General features: G+C 39.9%; 4 protein-coding genes across 4 annotated transcripts; 3 read left to right on the forward strand and 1 right to left on the reverse strand.

The window, feature by feature from the left end:
• Positions 1 to 6,447: 6,447 nt before the first annotated feature.
• Positions 6,448 to 9,420, forward strand: LOC122761000 (anaphase-promoting complex subunit 13). The gene is made up of 2 exons (XM_044016195.1): positions 6,448 to 6,832; positions 7,743 to 9,420. The coding sequence occupies exons 1-2, from the start codon at positions 6,734 to 6,736 to the stop codon at positions 7,866 to 7,868; spliced, it is 225 nt and encodes a 74-aa protein (XP_043872130.1). The 5' UTR covers positions 6,448 to 6,733; the 3' UTR covers positions 7,869 to 9,420.
• Positions 7,519 to 13,456, reverse strand: LOC122761001 (lathosterol oxidase-like). Its single transcript, XM_044016196.1, has 6 exons — positions 13,285 to 13,456; positions 10,097 to 10,314; positions 9,841 to 9,973; positions 9,546 to 9,646; positions 9,177 to 9,305; positions 7,519 to 8,371 (listed from the first exon to the last, which is right to left on the reverse strand). Exons 1-6 carry the CDS (start codon positions 13,292 to 13,294, stop codon positions 8,102 to 8,104), a joined length of 861 nt encoding a protein of 286 aa, XP_043872131.1. The 5' UTR covers positions 13,295 to 13,456; the 3' UTR covers positions 7,519 to 8,101.
• Positions 13,457 to 15,204: 1,748 nt separating this feature from the next.
• On the forward strand, positions 15,205 to 16,089 carry mt2 (metallothionein 2). The gene is made up of 3 exons (XM_044016213.1): positions 15,205 to 15,315; positions 15,404 to 15,469; positions 15,866 to 16,089. Exons 1-3 carry the CDS (start codon positions 15,291 to 15,293, stop codon positions 15,958 to 15,960), a joined length of 186 nt encoding a protein of 61 aa, XP_043872148.1. The 5' UTR covers positions 15,205 to 15,290; the 3' UTR covers positions 15,961 to 16,089.
• A 1,022-nt stretch (positions 16,090 to 17,111) lies between these two features.
• On the forward strand, positions 17,112 to 18,228 carry steep1 (STING1 ER exit protein 1). The gene has a single exon (XM_044016212.1). It carries the CDS (start codon positions 17,274 to 17,276, stop codon positions 17,949 to 17,951), a length of 678 nt encoding a protein of 225 aa, XP_043872147.1. The 5' UTR covers positions 17,112 to 17,273; the 3' UTR covers positions 17,952 to 18,228.
• The last annotated feature ends 1,735 nt before the right edge of the window (positions 18,229 to 19,963 follow it).

The raw sequence follows: 19,963 nt of genomic DNA on the forward strand, positions 1-19,963 counted from the left end.
GACTTTGTCCCCAAGAGAGTTTTAAGTGCTGCTTATGAGGCACCAAAAAAAAAATCAACACACAACGGAAGCTGATGAAAAATTAAGGGCACATTCTGGACAAGGTTGAGGAGCAACATTGATGCGAAGATGCTCACGGGCTGCTCAGGACGATGTAATGCCCCCTTCTTGTAGATAAAGAATTAAATATATCAGAGTCTGAAGAGATAAATGGATTTGAGTGATGGGGACAATTTATCTTCACTGCTTCACTGCACTTATTTACCAAATCTGAGATTTTATAAGGGCTGCAATGTTGGCTTTTAACAAAGAAGGACATGTCAGTGTGGCTTCTGTGGCAGCATGGTCATCATTCATCTTAGCTATATTTAAATACACGTGGAGAGAGAGAGAGAGGGAGAGAGAAGGAGGGAGGGAGGGAGGGAGGGAGGGAGAGAGAGAGCTACATCAGTCCAGCGCCGAGGCCGATGATGTTTTACATGTGCTATTTTTAACGCCAGTGAACTTGTGACAGCATTTCCATTCACAAAAACAAGACTGTCTGAAGGACAGACATGTACAAATCACTTATGATGACTTCATTCATTAATTATGACTCACAGAGATCACAACGAAAGTGAAAATATCAGTAATAAACAAATGCTAAAAAACAAACTAATAATAAACCTGACATCCTCTAGATCAAATGGATTCAACTTCATGTCTGATCCAAGAAAGAGCACTTTCCTACTCAATGAATAGTTAAGGTTTATTAAAAGGTCACTTCCCTCTGCATTAGCAAGTAATGCCTCATAATAATAGATCTCATAAAAGCCTTTTGTTTAATTTCCTCCAGGTATTTTGCATAAATAGTAAATACGATAGCTTGACAACCACTAATTTCACACTCATATATATCCAAGTACAAAGCACGAGAAGAAGTAGAACTTATTAATCACTCTCCCGGTGGAGTTTGCGGAAAAAAGGATGGAAATACTGCAGTAAATACACATTTCAGGGAGAGGGAGGAGCTACAGGGAGCCCTATAAGAGTGGAGGAAGATGCTCACAGGTAAACTACTATGCAGAAGACACAAGGAGATGGGAAACTGCAAGGTGACACCAGGGGAGAAAGTGGCTATAGACAGCATCAGATGGTAGTTTGTATGACTTTACACACCAAGAAAAGGAAGCGAGCGGGGGAGGAGTTGTGATTGGCTCTAGGAGGCAGTGAAGAGATCAATGCTGGAGGTGTCAGAGTGGAAGCTTCTGAGATTTTAGTTGGGAGTGACCAGGATTGCCGAGATTAGAAATGGGCTTATTTGTAGGGACACAGCTCAGGTTTAAGGAGTTGGAAATAGAGTGAATGCGGCACGCCACGTAGGGAGGAAACAGAGAAGTTTCATGAAGAAGAGAAGATGTTGTGAAGGAGTGAGGACAGAAGAGGACAAGATGGAGACAGATAATCTGAAATGGGATAAACCAAAACATTTTTTTTTTATTAAATAATCGAGTTGGACATTGTTTCCCGTTGGATACATTTTGGCAAAATGCTGAAAGCTGCAGCCAGTACACGTGTATTTTTCTTTAGGTTTCTTTGCAGCATCCGTTGTTGACTTGAGTAGCAATCCAGCCCCGGAACAGACCCGTATGCAGAGTAGTAGTAAAGGAACAGCTAATAGGAATGCCTACTCTCTCTAATGACTTGATTTACATTATGTTGAAAGTTTATTATGGAGTTGTTGATAAATAAATCCTGCCTACTGTACCCGTAAATACAGTTTTCACATTATACTAGTGGAGTACGAGGAGCAAAAGGCATTATGTTGCCTTCTCTCGTCTTGATTGCTACACAGAACCATAGTTTATGTGACAATGACATTTTTTTTCCGCTCTAAGCAGCACCTCCAGTAATCCAGTGAGAAATATACATGCCCACACTCCCACAAGCACATTAATCCGTCAAAGCAACGAGAAATACTCCAACTCGGGCAGACATCAGGGTCTTAATCCTGCCAGTCACAGTAAGAAGCTGAGGAATTCAGCTCAGTATATCGAAATGAGCTGCTCTGATGAGTAAGCCTGATGACATAAGTGCATGTCCAACTTGAAACTTGAAAGAATGACCACAAGCGAGGGTGTGTTTGCCTTATCAAAGATCTATTGATCACTTTGTGTGAACATTTTTCAGCCAAAAAAATGGCCGCTCGCCAGCACTTCTGCTGACAGCACAACTTCAGCTGCACCACTGCTACATAAACGGATGAAAATCTGTCTTCTTTTTTTTCTCTTCTACTTTTACATCTGACCGGGCTCCCCATTCCCAACCATAAATCCTGCCTAGCTTTTTGACACCCATTTGTCCGGAGGCTTCCCCAGAGCAGCATTGGCAGAGGCCCCAGTCCTGAGGGTTTCGATTGCCCCCACCAGACAGATGGCCCTCGCACTGTAATGGCAAAGTTCTCAGCAGAGCCTTAAGCATTCATCAACAAGGCCTTGACTGATGAGGACACTCATCATTCCAGGTTAGAGGCCATTAGTCCAACATGCCGTTTATCTTATTTTTGGCAACTGCGAATAATCCTGCGAGTGACTTCATCCGCCATGAGTTAATGAAGCCAAATCAGCCACATATTCATATCAGCGACTGATTTCTCAGAAAAGGACTCAATGGATATAAATACCCGGCTTTATGATCACTGAAAAGCTTTTCTTTTTCCAAAAGATAGATCACTCCTTAATTAAGTATTTAAAAACAATAAATAAAAGATACAGCACATAGAGGTTGACATTTTTTCCGAGACCACAGCATCAGATTTTTGGAACTCTGACATGATATTGTGGTTTTTCCACAGTCCACTCTTATCTAAAGCAGATGACAGAGAAGCTCGACGATCATTTTGATGTCAGCAGGAGGAGAGAGGCTCACAATGTCAAAAGGTCACATTAGTTGGTTTCCATTTGAGTTTTGTTTAATCAAATCGTAAATTTAGCTATTTAGCTCCTGGTTTGTCATCCAGCACATGCACACATGCTATAGCATCCATGACACAAGATCAGTGTGGGTTTGTATAGTCAAGGGTTTATGTACACGAAAAAAAAGGGCAAAAACGACAACGAAAGGATTCCCAAACCCACAATATTGCTCTTTTAGGAAACGTAGAATCTGGAAAAATCAGTGAGACTTGTCACTCCATGACTACAACATAATTAAGCGAGGATCACAAAGCAAGTCAAGGGACGATCATTGGGGGTTACGGACTCATTTTCTACATTTTAGTCACTGACTGATGAATATCCATCGAGATGGAGGGAGAAAACAACATGCCTCTCTTGATCATTTGAAAGGTTTTGGCAGAAGTTGAAAGTCTCAGTGAAAACTGCAGACTCCTCTTAATCACTGTGTGGTTTGCATAGGGATGTCGATGTTTACATAGAGGGGTCTGATGAAAAACCTTTGATTGCACGATGAGCATCCACATACTCGGTGTGTTGACGTTTTGGCGCGTCAGACACCATAAGTCTAACTTCATGTCATCAAATGAATGTCCAAATATAAACTGTAAGTCATGACGGATCCCGTTCTAAACGTTCCGATGAGTGGTCGACAAACTCAGGACTTTAAACCAAACGGCACCTTTTGTGATATGAAAATCAAACCGAGCAAAGTTGGCAAGTTGTTTATCTTCCATTTTCTTTTTGGTTTTGGACGAGATGATCACAGATGAAGTCAGGGTTCAGAAAAAGCCAACATGGGTACATCTATTTTAAGGGGATATTGTCAGATATCAGCACAAAACCACATATTCTGGTCTCACCATGAACAACACAACCTTGATTTCTTCCACATGTTGTATTGTGTTTATACTCGGCATGATACACGTGTGAATTACATAATCACAAAGTTTCAAGGCAGATACAAAGTAGGTACAGATTAAATAAAACACAAGGTTTCCACACATCTTTAAAAGTTGCTTCACCTCAGGGAGTGTGAAAGGAAGGGGCGGGTGAATGGAGGGTGACCTCAACATATTGAAAACAAGACCGTTTTTTCACCATTAGAGATAAATCATTTCAGGTTTTTTCCCTTTTTGTTTTCAAATGTGTATTATATTACCTGTAAAACTGACTGCACATATTTTAGTTTGTTTATCTTGAGAATATGCGTGTCTCATTTTTTTATTTACATCTCTTGTTCTCATACTACATCTCTTATTTTTGTATGTCATCTCTGATAGTGCCTTCTTTAAAGATCAAAGCAATGCATCTGTCATTCTTCTTTCCAACTACGATAGTAGAGGTAATTAAGGACAAAAGATGTCTGTGTAGACATGGTAGAGGGGGAGGAAGTGTATATTTGTGTTATTGAGGACAACAGGCTTCATTGCAGGACTATAATAATGAAAATTGAAGGAACTAAAGGCAGGCTGAGGTCCATTTTCCAGGATGTGATCCATTAAAGTGAAACCAAAGGTCCTTCTTTGTGTTAATAACATGGTTTAACTATTCCATCCATCCATCTTCTACCACTTAATCCTCCACATGAGGATCACCGGGGTGCCAATCCCATCTGACATAAGGCAAAGGCGAGGTACACCCTGGACAGGTTGCCAGTTCATCATAGACTCAATTTAGACTGTCCAATTTTCATAATCCCCAATCTGCATGTTTTTGGACAAACAGAGAACCTGGAGAAAACCCTCATACACTGGGAGAACATGCAAACTCATGCAGAAAGGCCCTTGTTCCAACCGGGTGCTAACCACTACTCCGACTTTGGCATCTGAAAGTATAGGTAATTCTCTTATTAATTGGGTAAATAAAAACAGCCACATCATATATATTCTATTATCTACGAGTAACAGTCTTGTCAATTTCACATCATAACATTAACATACTAACTACCACAACTAGTTCCCACACTAAATGTCTTATACTGCTTATATGTTGGACTAGTCTATTCATCACAAAGTAGTGTATACTGCAAAGTGGTGTCGCACACTTTGCTTTTCTTCATGGCTGTTACAAAGGCCGTGTTACGCTGCATCCCAATTGTCCTCAGGTGCTCAGAGAACTTGTCTGTTCTGGGGAAAAAAACACGCTTTATGCCTTCAAAGGATGTCATGTAACGACCATATGCGCCGTTACTGGTCTTGTACATGGGGTTCAGGCGCCTTGGGTTTAGCTCTAGTTCAAGAACTTTTGGAGTCCTAGTGTAGGTGAAAATGGGGTTCCCAGAGTTGGAACCTTTTTTGCTTTTTTTCCCCTGCTGCTTCTGAGACGCTGGGTTCCCAGGAGTGGAGCTTTTTTTGTTGTTTCGCTCTTGCGAGGCCGACATCATGGGCAGTACCTATATGAGATATCTGAATTAAACAGTCTGTTTGCAATTGCCTTGAAATGTGGTGAAACACATACGGTGGTGTTAATGTTTCTCTTTTTCTTTGGTGTTGTTTACAGCACTTGGCATCTGTAACGTTGTATTGCTAAACTACATTCACGTTTACCTTTATTTCCCTTAACTTGTTAGTCTGGTTTTACACTGAGTCTCCTTGTCTCTTTTCGCACCTCCATGTCCAGACTTTGTGTATGGTAGCCTGATTATGACAGAAAATGACTTTCATGTTGAGGAATTCCTTTTATGTCAAGTGACAAAATACCGAAAGGGAGGTGATAATTCAACATTATGCATGTCAGAGGTGGGATAATGTAGATGGCAGCGCTGCACCTCTCTGTGTATCAGAAATGTTATATTTATTTTTTGTCATTGTCATTAAAGAAGAAACAAATCCACCAACCAGCCCAATAATTTGATAACAAATTCTAGACTGTATTGGATTAGATTATCGATAGATTATTGTATTTGTATATTCTTAAATACAAATAGTTTTTAGTTCTCTGCTATGTATATGTTCTGTTGTGGGTGGCCTTGTCTCCAGTTCATGAGTATTTATGCAAGCCAGTGGTTCTCAAACATTTTACACCAAGTACTACCTGAGCAAATATTGAGCTTTTGAAGTTACACTTTACACATTTCACAGGAGGCTAATTTTTTCCCAATAAGATAATTTGCTCTCTCATCCTCCTCTACCTCACATATACTCCACACACTGGGATAGTGAAATTAGATAAAGATGGAGCAAGAGATAAGGTGACTCTTTTATTATTTACAAAAATAATTAAGTACCCTATTGTTATTTGTTTCTATTTTCTACACATTCCTCAACTCCACTCTGATCACATACCATGGTAGAACAGTATTTCAGATTTGACCACCAGAGGAAAGCTTGCTGTACCACTGGTAGTACATGTACCACAGAACTCAGCTATTCTGAGGGTAAATAAAAATAAATGTGTGTTATGGGGGAAAAGCTGCCTATTCACAATGTTTTTTAAACCCCTCTCAGAAAAGCCACTATCGTGTAACGTGTTGATGCACACTCCATACCAGTTGGTGGCGGCAATGCATCAAAACGTTGACTTCCAACCGCCAGAAAACCTCCCAAGAAGAACAGCCAGCGTTGTTTACGTCATTAACAAGCGCCAAATGATTACGTGTTTCTACCGCGCCTGCTTTGTCGAATAACTAATAACTATTCTAATTTCGAATTCTCTATTTCACACTGTGGTGAACTTGGTGTAACTGCCGTTAATGCTCGACTAACTACGCATTTTTAGTGCAGCTCTGGAATTTGATTGGCCGCTTCTTCCACCTTCTTCCACCGTTGCAGTTAGTGAACTGTGGTCCTGTTAAGAGGATGGACAGCGAAATCCAAAGAGACGGAAGAGTCCTGGACCTCACTGACGACGCCTGGAGGGAAGACAAGCTGCCGTATGAAGATGTCACCATCCCCCTGGTACACTCTGGTGTTAAAATATGAGCACAAAATGTCCGCTAATGTTTAGTGTTTACACTCAGGTGCAGGGACGTCTTGTTGTTTGAGAAGAGATTTAGTTTTGGAGTTCATTCACACCATATCATGTGTCTAGGGCAGTAACTAACGATTGTTTTTTATAATCGAATCTGCCAATTATTTTCTCGAATAATCGTTTGGTCCAGAAAATGTCATTAAAATGTCATCAAAATGTATTATTAGAGGGGAATAACAAAAGACACAACAGTCGTAAATATGCAACAATTCGTCCATTAATCTATTATTAATCGTCAACTAATTTGATAACCTACGAATCAGTTTGAGTCAATTAATAATTAAAACAAGCTCTCTGGTTTTTCAGCATTCATATATATTATGTCCATATTTTCAGGTCCATTTAAGAAAGAAATCGGTGAAATTGAATCATGTTGGTTTGTGTTCAAAATAAGACCTTTGAGAACATCATCATTTTGAGGTCTGTCATTTGATAGCCCAAACAAGTACTTGATTAATCGAGAAAATAATCGGTCATGAAAATAATGGTTAGTTGCAGCCCTACACCACAGCATAAGACAAATGATGAAAAGGATTAAGCAAACAAAAGTTTGCTCTCATTTGGTACTAGAGTTGCACAAATGTATTGAAAATATAGTGAACAGACGTGACAATAACAAATAAAAGATTTATTGTCTTCTTGCTCAACTCTAGACACGGAAATGCTTATTCAGTCTCAATACATCTACAATTAATCTGAACCTGACTTTATAAGCTCTCACTGTAGTAAAATCATACTTGTTTATGCCATCATACTGATAAAGGATAGAGAAAACAGAGATAGATTTAACATTATACTCTTTCTCATGGCATCCTGTCTTTTTCATTCTTTAATTAGAGTGAACTGCCAGAGGCTGAGCAGGACAATGGAGGATCCACAGAGTCTGTGAAAGAACAGGAGATGAAGTGGACAGACCTCGCCCTGCAGAGCCTTCATGAAAACACACCCAGCATTGGAAGCTGAAAGACTGAGAACTGTAGTTACAACCGCTTCCAGACAAATCCTGAATTCATCTCACTCCCCGAACTGCATTACAACTGGACAAGTATGAAACATACAGCTCCTCACCTGTATTTCACATCTTACTATTTTGAACACTTGCAGCAAAACGCCTTCCTTTGCCAAACTTTGCTTTGAATGGCACATGATTATTTTACATGTTTTCTCCCTAAGAGGTATGAATGCAGATCCCACAATCACTCTGTCTTTGCAGACTTGGCCATGAGCTTCCGGACATGGTCATGTGGCCCCTTCCCGACAAGGGCTGAGGGGTGTCGGTATGAGCCCCCTAGGCGATCCCAGAGTGTGAAGTATTGTCCATAGTTGTAGTAGAAGTAGAGGTGATGGTCTACATGGTGAGGAGCACCGTTAATTAGACTTATCAGGCAGCCCGGGATACGGTAGTCTCCGTCATGTATGGAAATTGTCCAAATGTTGACAAAAACAAAGAGTGAGAGGTAGACGACCTGCAATGTCAAAATCCCAAATGTTATTTAAAAAATATTTCTACATTTTCTGATGTAATGTGAATGCTGACATATGTCATCAACGTGTCCAAATTCATTGTCACAGTCTTTAAAGTCATAAATAGATTAAAGATCCACTAAGATTTAGGCCCCCTTTCACCTGGCATTACAGTGTGTTTTCTGTGATTCACCACATGGTATTAACATGTGTCCAGTGTTCACATCAAGATCTCATGTCTTCAAAGATATCCAGCAACAGACTACAGCGTCACATTCTGTGTGTTGTCATATCAGCATCAACAATTATAGATACAGGTGAAGTTGCACTGTTGTATGGACTCCTCTTTGCTCACATCAATCACATTTTAATGTCAGGTGTGAAGGGGGCCTTATAAGGGGTATATTTGCAGAAATTGCATTGTAAGTGTGTTAGTTTAAGTTTCGTACCCTTGGAATGAACCTTTTATAACCTTGCACTTTAGGCATTGCTCTATAGTTGACACTGTTTTGCGCTGCACTGTTCTACAGCAGCACAAATGGATGCTTTTGTCATGCAAAAGCCACCGTAGTTCCCCCATTGTGCTTGGGAAAGGGAGGGGTGAGTGGAGGAGTCACCAACTCTTACACACTGGACCTTGGAACATAACTAATGCAAACCGAGGCTCGACAGTCATGATGTTTGTCACGAACAATGGTTTGAAAGCTTCATTTTCATCCGTGATAGTGTCCTCCTAACTTAAAATACTACCTAAACCATTGGTCTAACACCCAGATATTTTGAAAAGAATGACAGTGTTGCCATCACCTTGTGGAGTGGGAAGATGAAAGGGTAGACGTGGTAGGGTAAGCTCTGCAGGAAGCCATCTATTGGGTGGAAGGCATGGCTGGCAAATGGCGTAGGGATCTTGAATACGTGGTGCTGCTTATGTAATTGCTGAGGGGGAGAAACACAGATGGTGACAGTTTTAGGTGCAAGTTTGTGGGGGTTAAACACACCATGTAAGCAACATGGTCACAGTTATATAATAAAAGTAAAGTTCAAGCTTCAATCTGCCTTTCTATTTTGTTCCTCACCATGTCCCCAAGATAATGTCTTGCTACTTGGTAGTCATTGTAACATTTACCTGCCCGTCTGCTGTTTGATGCTGAGCTTTCCCTCCCCCTTGAAGCTCACCTTGTAAATGCTCCTATGGTGCATGCACCGGTGAATCCAGTAGATGCACATATCAGTGAAGAACAAGAATCCAGCAACGCTCAGGAAGACTCCAGGCCAGCCTGAAACAGACAAACCAGTGCACAAATGAGTCTCATCGGGACTTGTTATTTTTTCAAGCTGTCATCGTATGAAATTTCCAGTTGGGTGGTCAATTAATCAGTTTTGCTTTTCTGTTAACTTTCATGCTCACTTAAAATCACTTAAAATCTACATGAACTCATGGTCTGGCTTGTAGGATTTTGAGTTTTCTCACCCAGCGAGGATTCACTGAAGTTGTCGTAAAGTTTGCTGAATCCCCTGACCTCGCAGAAGAAAAGGGCTACTGTGGGGAAGCTCATCCAGAAGATGGCGGCAACTCCTAATTGGATTTCTTGTCTGACCTGGTTCTGTTGTTCAGTCAGAGACATGATTTAAGAGATTTAAGAGAGAAGAACAATCCCATGCTTCTAGTTGAAGCAACCAATAGGTTCACTGTTTTTAACTCATGCCTTATCCATTTCACAGCCTACCTTAAGAAACTGTGGATGTTTCATCAGCGTATGATCGAACACACAATAGAAGCTCAGAGCACCAAAGCCCAGGTAAATCAGCTCTGCTCCCAGGGTGGTCAACACCCACAGGCTGATGATCTGACGCAGAGCTTCATCCTCGGGCCACGAGGCCGGATAAACGTACGGCGTGAAGACGTAATGGTCGGCTATGCTCAGCACATGATCCATGGCAAAATCTGTTCAAAGCAGTTGAAATGTATGTCTTCACCGCCACAATAATGCTCACGTCTGTGTGAGAGAAACAAACTAATCAGTGCATGATGAAAAAGAACAGACTAAGTTCAGGAAATTCTAATTGTAAGGCAAAAACAACATCATATAAAGGTTGCAAAGGATTATAAATCCAGCAGGTCTAACCCAAAAAGCTTGTTTGAATTAATTTCTAGTAATTTAATAATCGAATAATCGCCCTTATTTATTTTGGGTGTTTTAAAGGACAAGTGTCTGTTAGATGAACCTAATCAAGAGAGAGACAACATATGAAGCCATGGATGGATTTACTTTGTAACAAAATAAATCTGTCACTTTCACAGCAGTTAAATGATCAAAGTTTCAACCAAGATATTCAGAGATTATGTCAAACACTAAAATACTATGACTGCCACATTACTAGACAAACATAAATAACACATTCAGCAGCATTATTAAAGGCCCAGTGTGTGAAATATAGCAACGTTTACCGGTGAAGTTGCACGTTGCAGTTGAATATCCCTCACCTACCTCATTCAAAAGGGTTTTCCGCCAAATAAAAGATATTTTCACCGGCATGTTAAAAATGGTGTCTGTCCAGAAACAGTTTGTGATTTCAGAGGCAAAATACTGAAGCTTTTCAAGGTTAATTCTGCTTCTCTTAATTTAGCTTCTTTGAGAGAACACTGTTTTAAATGTGCTGCTACAGAAGTGACAGAGACCAAAGTCCTGACTTTGAGTACTGTAGTTATCAGAAGCTGTTTAAGTTGCATTGTTTCATTTATTTGATTAGAAGCCCCCATCAGACTGTGGTCAACCATGACACGCCACTATTACCATACAATTGGTGTGATAAAACACGATAACAGGTTTTTCCAAGTGATGCATTCCCTTTTTATAAATTGTCCTCTAAGTGAAGAAAAATAATAATAATTTAAAACGATTGGTATTTTCCTGCAGTGAACATTAAAATCAGGAAAAAAAGAACTAGAATAACACAGTTTCTGCACCTTTGCTGGAAAACAAATCACAAGAACTATTTACAAAGAAACCGTATATTAACCAACCTGCTACATAGGACCAGGTCCAGGTGTTTCAAGTTCAAGACAAGTTCTTCTTCACACACGGCATGTCCTCCAGCGTTTGATACGTGACACAGAGCACATGGTCAGTGTAGTTTACACACTTGACATATGAAGTGACCATGCAGTCCGACACGTTTCCCAGAAGACACGTATGGATTCAGAGAGAGAGGCTAGTCTGTGCTTTTTGAGTATATGCTCGTAAGATCCCCAGAGACACAGATGTGAGTCCAGTGGAACAAGATCCCGGCTTGCTCAGCAAATAACAAGCAGCTCACTGACAGTGCCAGGACTTCAGCTTCCACTCTTTTCCTGCTCATTTCAGAAAACTGCAGATTTTTTTCCCCCACTGGCAGACAGCTTATTTGATCTCATGTAATCAACACAAGGGTAAATGATGTCTTTATAGTCACATTCAGGACACATCTGAACACATCCAACACATGCACACAACTCGTTTCAAATATAGTTTTCAGATTTTACTGTTGCACAGGGGAAACTCCTCCATGCTGTGCTGAAGGATCATGTTTGCCCTGAGCTGGATGGCCTTTACACACACACACACACACATTCATTCATTCACTCACTCATACACAGGTTTCCATGACTTCAGAGGACATTTCAGTGACTTACATTATTTCCCTGTAGACTTACAGTACTTTAACCTTAACCATAATTACTAGTGCCCTAACCTTAACCTAACATCAGTATAACTTTTTAAAAAAAATGTCCACACCTTACATTATGGGGACTTGATTTTTGTGTCCCCCATAATGTGACTGTGTAAACAGATTTAGGTCCCCACAACATAAGGAATAATAATGAAATAATATGAGATAGTAAGTCATAATTAAGATAAGTTATCTAATAATTATGAGATAGTAAGTCATAATTAAGATAAGTTATCTAATAATTATGAGATAGTAAGTCATAACTATGAGATAGTAGCTCATAATCATGAGATAGTAAGTCTGACTTATTTTTCAAGTAGTGTAAACATGCTTCCATACGAATGTAGAGATTTAGAGAATATAAAATCTTGCAAACTCTCAAACGTTATATTCATTAAAGTGCAGATGTTTCCCTCTACAGTTGTCCGACACAAACAGCATGTCTTGGTGCAGTGTGCAGTTCCCTCTATGACTGTCTGTGAAGCCACCCAGAGTTAATTATTACAACAAAGATCCCAGATATAGAACTTTCAAGTTTACATCAAACAAAAAAAACTAATATATATATATATATTAGCCAACTTGTCACTTGTATAAACGAATGTATTAATTTACACATTAATGCTATTGTGATTAAGTGTCTATGCTATAGGACTCAAACTGGGTATGGGTGTTTAAATAATTCACCATAAACACCACATGACCTTAAATCTGTGTCTGTGGTTCGACTCTAAACATGTTTGTTTAGAGTCGAACCTAAATCACCAATTTAATGACATTGTGTCTCTTATTTTTGTGTAATTTTTGTATCTTGAATTTTAAATTTAAAAATGAACTTGAACGTGTTTGGCCCCTGAAAAATAATATAGTCACTGACCTACTCAATAAGATTTTAATCATAATCTTATATAAATATATAATCGTACACTATAAAAATGCAGTTTTAAGGCCTCTGTTTTCACTCGTTTCACTGTGGGGTTTGCACTGGTTACATCCTGCAGTGACTCAGCTGCTTCTGTGTCATTAACGTGCACACGAGTGAATAAAGAGTGTGGGAAAGCCTTTCACAACACAGACGTGGCGGGCGCAAAATATACACAGGGCACAGTGTTGCCTTCAGGAGCCAAACACGAGCTCCCACATCAGAGAGAAATGAGTGCAAAACACACTGACACTACAAACAATAACATATAAACATACATACGTTTTGTCATTGTACTTGCTGAGGATATCAACAGATTATCTCCACTGGATTCAAGGCAACACGGAGATGATTAAATTGTCGATTCCACAATTAATTTATATCAGTGGTTTCAGTAGAAATATTAACATTTAGTGGAATTTACTTTAAGAATCTATTGTGTGGTATGTGTGTGAAATTGTACAAAACGTTAGGAGATTCTCATTTGCGCACTGCTCCGAAATGTAAAAAAATCCCCTAAAGCACTCGGTACATGAAGGCAGCATACTACAATGGTTGTGTTTACACGAGAGCCGTGTGCAAAACTGCGGGAGGGGGGAAAAAAGAAGAAGAAAAAAGCCCAGGAACAACAACAACAAGCCGTGTGCACAGTCACACGGGCCCAAACTGGCGAGCATTTTTACAGGCGTGGTGGTTTAACACGTGATGATGATGAGGAGGAGTGGTGTGAAAAGAAAGACAACACAAGAAAAGAAAAGTTTTTTAAAAATGTTTGGGCATGCCCATTGAAACAAAAAATTAAAAACTGTAAAATTGTTGTATTGATGTATGATTAAATATCTAAAAGTTAACTCATAATCTGCTCATATACTGACTACAGGATTATGGTGAATGAAACCTAAATAGGAAATTTACCTTTCAACCAAGATCAAATAAGATGATATAATTTAAACTGTAATGGATGTATAAAAAAATAGGCTTTGGCTTTGTCAATATTTTTAAAGTTTGAAGCTAATGGCGTGTTTCCACCGCCTCGGCACTGCCGGCCACTGACTGGTCAGAGTGCCGTTACAGGAAGAGACATCCGACACAAGAATCAAGCCAAACAATGTCGAACTGTAGATCGGTTGAAAATCCTATCCAATCCTAAAAACATGGGTTAATCCCCAACAATTACCAGGGCAATGTCTAAAATCTCAATATTTCACAGAGGAATCTGTGTATTTAGCGACAGCACTGCTGATTGCGACCGGCATCACAAACCCTGCCGCCGTATTTCAGTCCAGTGATTGCCTCCATAATATATACAATCACACTTTTTAAAAACGAACAAACACTGCTATACCTTTAACTCAACCATAACAGTGATAGGAATGGTCTTTTTAAAGCCAGACATATTCTTGTGTTGTATTGAGAACATTGAGAACATTGTATAAAATACTACTTATTTATTTGGTGATGGGATAAAGTAGTAGAATGGAAATGTGTTGTCATAGTAAATGATTAACATGTTTGAAATAAACTATCTATCACATTTGGTTTGACTAATTTTGTGGGTGTTCTCATGTATTGTTTTATTGTATGTTTTGTCTATTTTAATTTACTTACAGATTTAAACTGTACAGCCCTTTGGTGCAACTCTAATGTTTTAAATGTGTTTTTATAAATAAAGATAAGATAACATAAGATAATATTTTATTAGTCCCGCAGTGGGGAAATTTACTTTGTCAACATTGGACCTATCTATCTATCTATCTATCTATCTGCCTGTCTATCTATCTATCTATCTATCTATCTATCTATCTATCTATCTATCTATCTGTAACCACACATGTGAAATAATAATATAAAAACACATGATGATATTTTGTCTTCATTACAAATGAACTTTAGTAAACTATATTCCCTTATATAAGGTCGTTTTTCTGTAAACACATTAATATTCCTGTTTTAGAGAGGGGGTGGTGTGTGTGGGTGTGTGTCTGGGGGTCTTATGTAATTTTCAGACGACACTTCGCATCCTCCTGATGTGGGAACCTGCCTGTGCTCCCGTCTCCACGGCAGCGACACCAGCGTGTGTCGTGTGCACAAACCTCTTTGTAATCATCGACTACGTGCGGGCGTGCAGCGTGAGCGCGCGTGACAGGCATGCGTTTGCACACGGCACTGTTGTTGCCAGGGCTCCTATAAAAGAGCCGCTCCTCTCCAACTCACATCAAAACATTGACTCATCTACTCTTCACATCCTTCAGAGAAAGAAAGGAAGAACTTGACCTCTACTGTCAGCGATGGACCCCTGTGAATGCTCCAAGAGTAAGTGTTTTTATTCTCTTTGTCACTGTATGATTGTCTGAACTGTTCTTTTTTGATAACCGTTCTACATTTATTTTTTAATGTGTAGCTGGAACCTGCAACTGCGGAGGAAACTGCACTTGCACCAACTGCACCTGCACTACCTGCAAGAAGAGTAAGTCCCCACGTCATTGGAAAAACACATCAACTGCGTACATCAGTGTGGCTAATGGATGCAACATTTAATTTGGTTGTTTAATCTCTATTATTGGAACTCACTCATGTGTGTTTCATTTAAGACACTGGATTACCAGTTTGTTTAGTCAGGTTGTCCATTAAGTTAAAGGTAGGAACCTGCACAGGTGACCCTGATTAGCCTAATTTGCTGATGTGTAGGTGTAAAAATGGGTTTCACCCATTCTTTAAAGTTAAGCTAATTAAGTCTTTCTTGATCCTGAACCATTTGCTTTGAATGTATTCTCTGCCCCAACCAGTTCATTGTTAGGTAATGAAGAAGTCAAGTCTTTAATTTATCATTGGTCTGTAACTGGAGGATGTTTTGACCTTGCAGGCTGCTGCTCATGCTGCCCATCTGGCTGCAGTAAGTGCGCCTCTGGCTGCGTCTGTAAAGGGAAGACATGCGACAAGACCTGCTGTCAGGAGTGAGCCTGCACCACTGGCAGCCTCTGCCCCCCCACGTGTGACCTCCTGAATTGTAGTCTTAAATTGTCTGTATATGGAAGTCTTTTGTATCTGTCTTAATGAATTAAATGTTAACACAATGCTGTAAAATCACTGCTGTGGTGTTGGTTTCCATTTATTTCCCAAGTTTGAGCACCAAAGCAGGCAAAATGTGCATTTGTCTGCAATTTCAAGTGTAGCCTAGGAGATTACCCAATCTAAAGTGTACAGCACCAAAGCTGGGAAAGTTGCTCAACTTGAAAGTAGGATTCTGCTCAAAACTTGCTGTCATTGAATCATCTTAATGATGCCATTGAGTAAATGTGTGCAAAACCTGCAGTTTCTGTACTAAAAGGACATATGCTGTGTTAATTGACTTTGAAATCTAGCTGATAACAGCCTTGTTGGGTCTAATTTTAGACATTCAAATATGTTGCCTGCTCATCACACCAAAGGTTGTGTGAAAAGAGGCACAACTCTAATACAAACTAGTGATATTGGAATAATTAACATAAACCCAAAGAGTTCAAAGCTCAACATGTTTCTTTAAAGTTCCTAACCTCCTCGCTGGCAACTAGTATTGTGCCAAAGCAAGCTATGAAAACAAGCCTTGTTTTCCTATTTAAAAACAAGGGAATGTATATTAAAAGCACCAAAACAAGGGTCCATGGCAGACTGGGTGTTTAAAAACCTGCTGTGACCATCTTGTATTCAGAATGAGTTTTGGAGGGACAGTGAGTTGTTTCCATTTCTGAGCTTTGTACCTTTTTGTATTTTTCATAAAGACATTCCCAGCTATGTGCTGAAAAATAAAGATTACAGGGACTGAAAGTCTGTGTTGCCATTTTAGAAATTATAAACAAATTTTATTTTTACATTTGAAATATTAAAGTTTGTTCTGACATTATTTAAGAGGGTAACTAAGTACTTTGGATCAAACCCACATCAAAGGCAAAATGTTGAGTACTCCGCTGGCTCAACATTCCCAACTGAATTATCTGATTAAAAACACAAGTTCTAATAAAAAAAAGAAAACGGGAAAACATTTGCTCGCTTAACATTTCCAAATATATGGACATTTCACGAGCTTGCAATAAGACGGAACTTTTTCATCAGGCGGAACAAAAAAGAGACACTGTGGGTACGATGATATTGACGCACACCGGAAGTATTGCGTTGTTGCTGTGTTGAGGACACATTTTCGTTTACCTAAAATCTTGTTCTTTTCGTCGTCATGGTGACTCTGTAGCTGCGTTTAACTAACCTAACATTTCATTAAAACTCATATTCGTGCGAACATGCCGAAAGTCGTGTCCAGAAGTGTCGTGTGTTCGGACACCAGAGACAGAGAGGAGTACGATGACGGAGAGAAGCCTCTCCATGTCTACTACTGCCTGTGCGGGCAGATGGTCCTGGTGCTGGACTGCCAGCTGGAGAAGTTGCCTATGAGGCCGCGGGACCGGGCCCGGGTCATCGACGCGGCCAAACATGCCCACAAGTTCTGCAACGTGGAGGAGGACGAGAACACGTACGTCAAGAGAGCCGAGGGCATCGAGAGGCAGTACCGCAAGAAGTGCGGTAAGTGTGGCCTGCTGCTCTTCTACCAGCACCAGGGGAAAAACAGCCCCGCCACCTTCATAGTGGACGGATCCGTGGTCAAGTTCGGACAGGGCTTCGGTAACACCAGCGTGTACTGCCAGAAGCAGCCGGAGGCTCCCAAGAAAGTCCGCGTGATGATGACCAAGCGGACCAAGGACATGGGCAAGTTCAGCTCCGTCACTGTGTCCACCATAGACGAGGAGGAGGAGGAGATCGAGGCCAGGGAGGTGGCGGACTCGTACGCGCAGAACGCCAAGGTGATCGAGAAGCAGCTGGAGAGGAAGGGCATGAGCAAGAGGAGGCTGCAGGAGCTGGCTGAGCTAGAGGCCAAGAAGGCCAAGATGAAAGGGACACTCATTGACAATCAGTTTAAGTAGATTATTTCCACCTACGAGGGGACACACTGTGACTGTGGAGGTCTTTACATCCCATAGTAAAACACAGTTAATCCTGCTGCTCCAACCATCTGATCTGTCCAGTGTTGTGCCAGGTAACAGATCTCCAAGGGACAAAGACAGTTTGATATGCTGGGACATAGAGGAGTGACGCTGCATGTGAAGATGGTGATGCAGGGACGAAGTTATGGACCTTTATTTTTTTAAATGTTTTTTGTTCCATATTAAAAGACCAAATAAACAATTTTGGTGTTTTTAAGGCGTTTGTGGCGTAATATTTGGTTACTCCTGAGTGAATGTTGAAGATTAATGGTCACTTTAGCAACTCTTTGTGGACATAAAACTACAAACACTTAAAAACAGAAACATTTAAAAAATCTGAGGCCAAACAAAATACATGTGTTGTGTCTCAAAGTGTGTTTTCACAGTACATAAATATATTAAACTTCATTTTACATTGATATTATATTATTGCCAAGCTGGCTGTTTTAAAAACTAGAAATTCAAGACCACTAATGATCAATGATTTGTCTGTAAACTCAATGTAGGTCAGTGTTTAACTGGCAGGTCACAACCTGAATGTGGGTCATAAAAACACAACAGTGTCTTTTATGGACTGGATCACAGGGCTGCTGTCGTCTGTTAATGAACAGGACATTTTCGAATGCTTCAAATATAAGTTTCCTTGTAGGGGGCAAATTAGTAAATTCAGCAATAATATGTAGTGTGTGCTGAACTATTTTTCACTGATAGAAACTAATAACTGATAGATACACAGGCTTGAAGATTACAATTGTTTTTCAGTAAAAAAGTAGCTGGTAAAACTAATGATTGATAAAGTGGAGGGAATTTAGACATTTTATTTTTCTTCACATCAGTACATTTTCCACTGTGACATGTCAAAATGGTACATCAGCAGAAATAATTTTTCCTTTTTCCTCCCTCGGAGCACTGTCTTGCAGAAGGCGGAAGAATTAAATAAGCTCATCATGAGGTTAATTTATGTTCAGATTGATTCCAGAATCCTGCTGCATGAAGTAAAAGACTCCTGTGTTTTATAGCCAACAGTCACACAAGAAGTGATGTGCTCTGTTGAGGAAACTGTGGGGTGTTTGTACTCCACATGAGCAGATACAAAGTATCTTAGACCCTCTGGGTTTACTGACACAAGTCAGTGGATGCATGCCGTTAAAGCAAAACATGTCAGTGTTTCCTAAAGTCATTCCTGACATCACTTTTTCTCCATGTCCATATCAGAGGATCAGAAAAGAATCTTGCATGTACACTGTAGATTGAAATGGCTATGTTCTCAACTCAGTTTTACTATTTTGTTTCAAATTCAAACAGGTAGTATTCTATTCTCTAACCATGCATGATGAGTGAATATTTTGTTTCTCTGTGTCGGAGCAACAAGATCACTTGAGGAAACCAAACATTTACAAGCCAGTTTGAAATCAGACATAGATAAAGCCAGTCTACTTATTTACTAACTAACATTGCACTAAACTCCCTTGACCCAGCTCTGTTGGTGTTTTTACGCTGGACATATGACCTCATTAAACACAGGGGAGTTGGGAGTTAAGAAATATACCAGCCATACATTTACAACTAATTCCAGAACAGCCTTCTTCCCCCTGCGGAACATTATGAAAATTAGAAACATTCTGTCTTTACAGAATGCTGAAAAACTAGTTCATGCTTTTGTTACATCTAGATTAGATTACTGTAACTCCTTATTATCAGGATGTTCCAACAAGTCTGTTAGAACCCTTCAGTTAATTCAAAATGCTGCAGCACGAGTTCTGACAGGAACTAGAAGGAGAGACCATATAACCCCTGGCTAATTGTACTTGATTCCATTGTAAGTCGCTTTGGATAAAAGCGTCTGCTAAATGACATGTAATGTAATGTAATGTAACTCCAGTGTTAGCTTCTCTACACTGGCTCCCCGTACAATTTAGAATTAAATTTAAAATCCTCCTCCTCGCGTACAA

This window comes from Solea senegalensis, unplaced genomic scaffold, assembly GCF_019176455.1.
Source record: "Solea senegalensis isolate Sse05_10M unplaced genomic scaffold, IFAPA_SoseM_1 scf7180000014299, whole genome shotgun sequence".
Classification (NCBI taxonomy): domain Eukaryota; kingdom Metazoa; phylum Chordata; class Actinopteri; order Pleuronectiformes; family Soleidae; genus Solea; species Solea senegalensis.

What these genes read in the sequence shown, in the direction of transcription:
- LOC122761000 (XM_044016195.1), top strand. Translation starts at nt 6,734, where the DNA reads ATGGACAGCGAAATCCAAAGAGACGGAAGAGTCCTGGACCTCACTGAC. An exon ending in AAGATGTCACCATCCCCCTG is followed by an intron (nt 6,833 to 7,742) that starts GTACACTCTGGT and finishes TTCTTTAATTAG; the next exon opens with AGTGAACTGCCAGAGGCTGA.
- LOC122761001 (XM_044016196.1), bottom strand. An exon ending in AACATCCACAGTTTCTTAAG is followed by an intron (nt 9,974 to 10,096) that starts GTAGGCTGTGAA and finishes ACTGAACAACAG; the next exon opens with AACCAGGTCAGACAAGAAAT. An exon ending in CTTCAGTGAATCCTCGCTGG is followed by an intron (nt 9,647 to 9,840) that starts GTGAGAAAACTC and finishes TGTCTGTTTCAG; the next exon opens with GCTGGCCTGGAGTCTTCCTG.
- mt2 (XM_044016213.1), top strand. Translation starts at nt 15,291, where the DNA reads ATGGACCCCTGTGAATGCTCCAAGA. An exon ending in CCCCTGTGAATGCTCCAAGA is followed by an intron (nt 15,316 to 15,403) that starts GTAAGTGTTTTT and finishes TTTAATGTGTAG; the next exon opens with CTGGAACCTGCAACTGCGGA. An exon ending in CTGCACTACCTGCAAGAAGA is followed by an intron (nt 15,470 to 15,865) that starts GTAAGTCCCCAC and finishes TTGACCTTGCAG; the next exon opens with GCTGCTGCTCATGCTGCCCA.
- steep1 (XM_044016212.1), top strand. Translation starts at nt 17,274, where the DNA reads ATGCCGAAAGTCGTGTCCAGAAGTGTCGTGTGTTCGGACACCAGAGAC.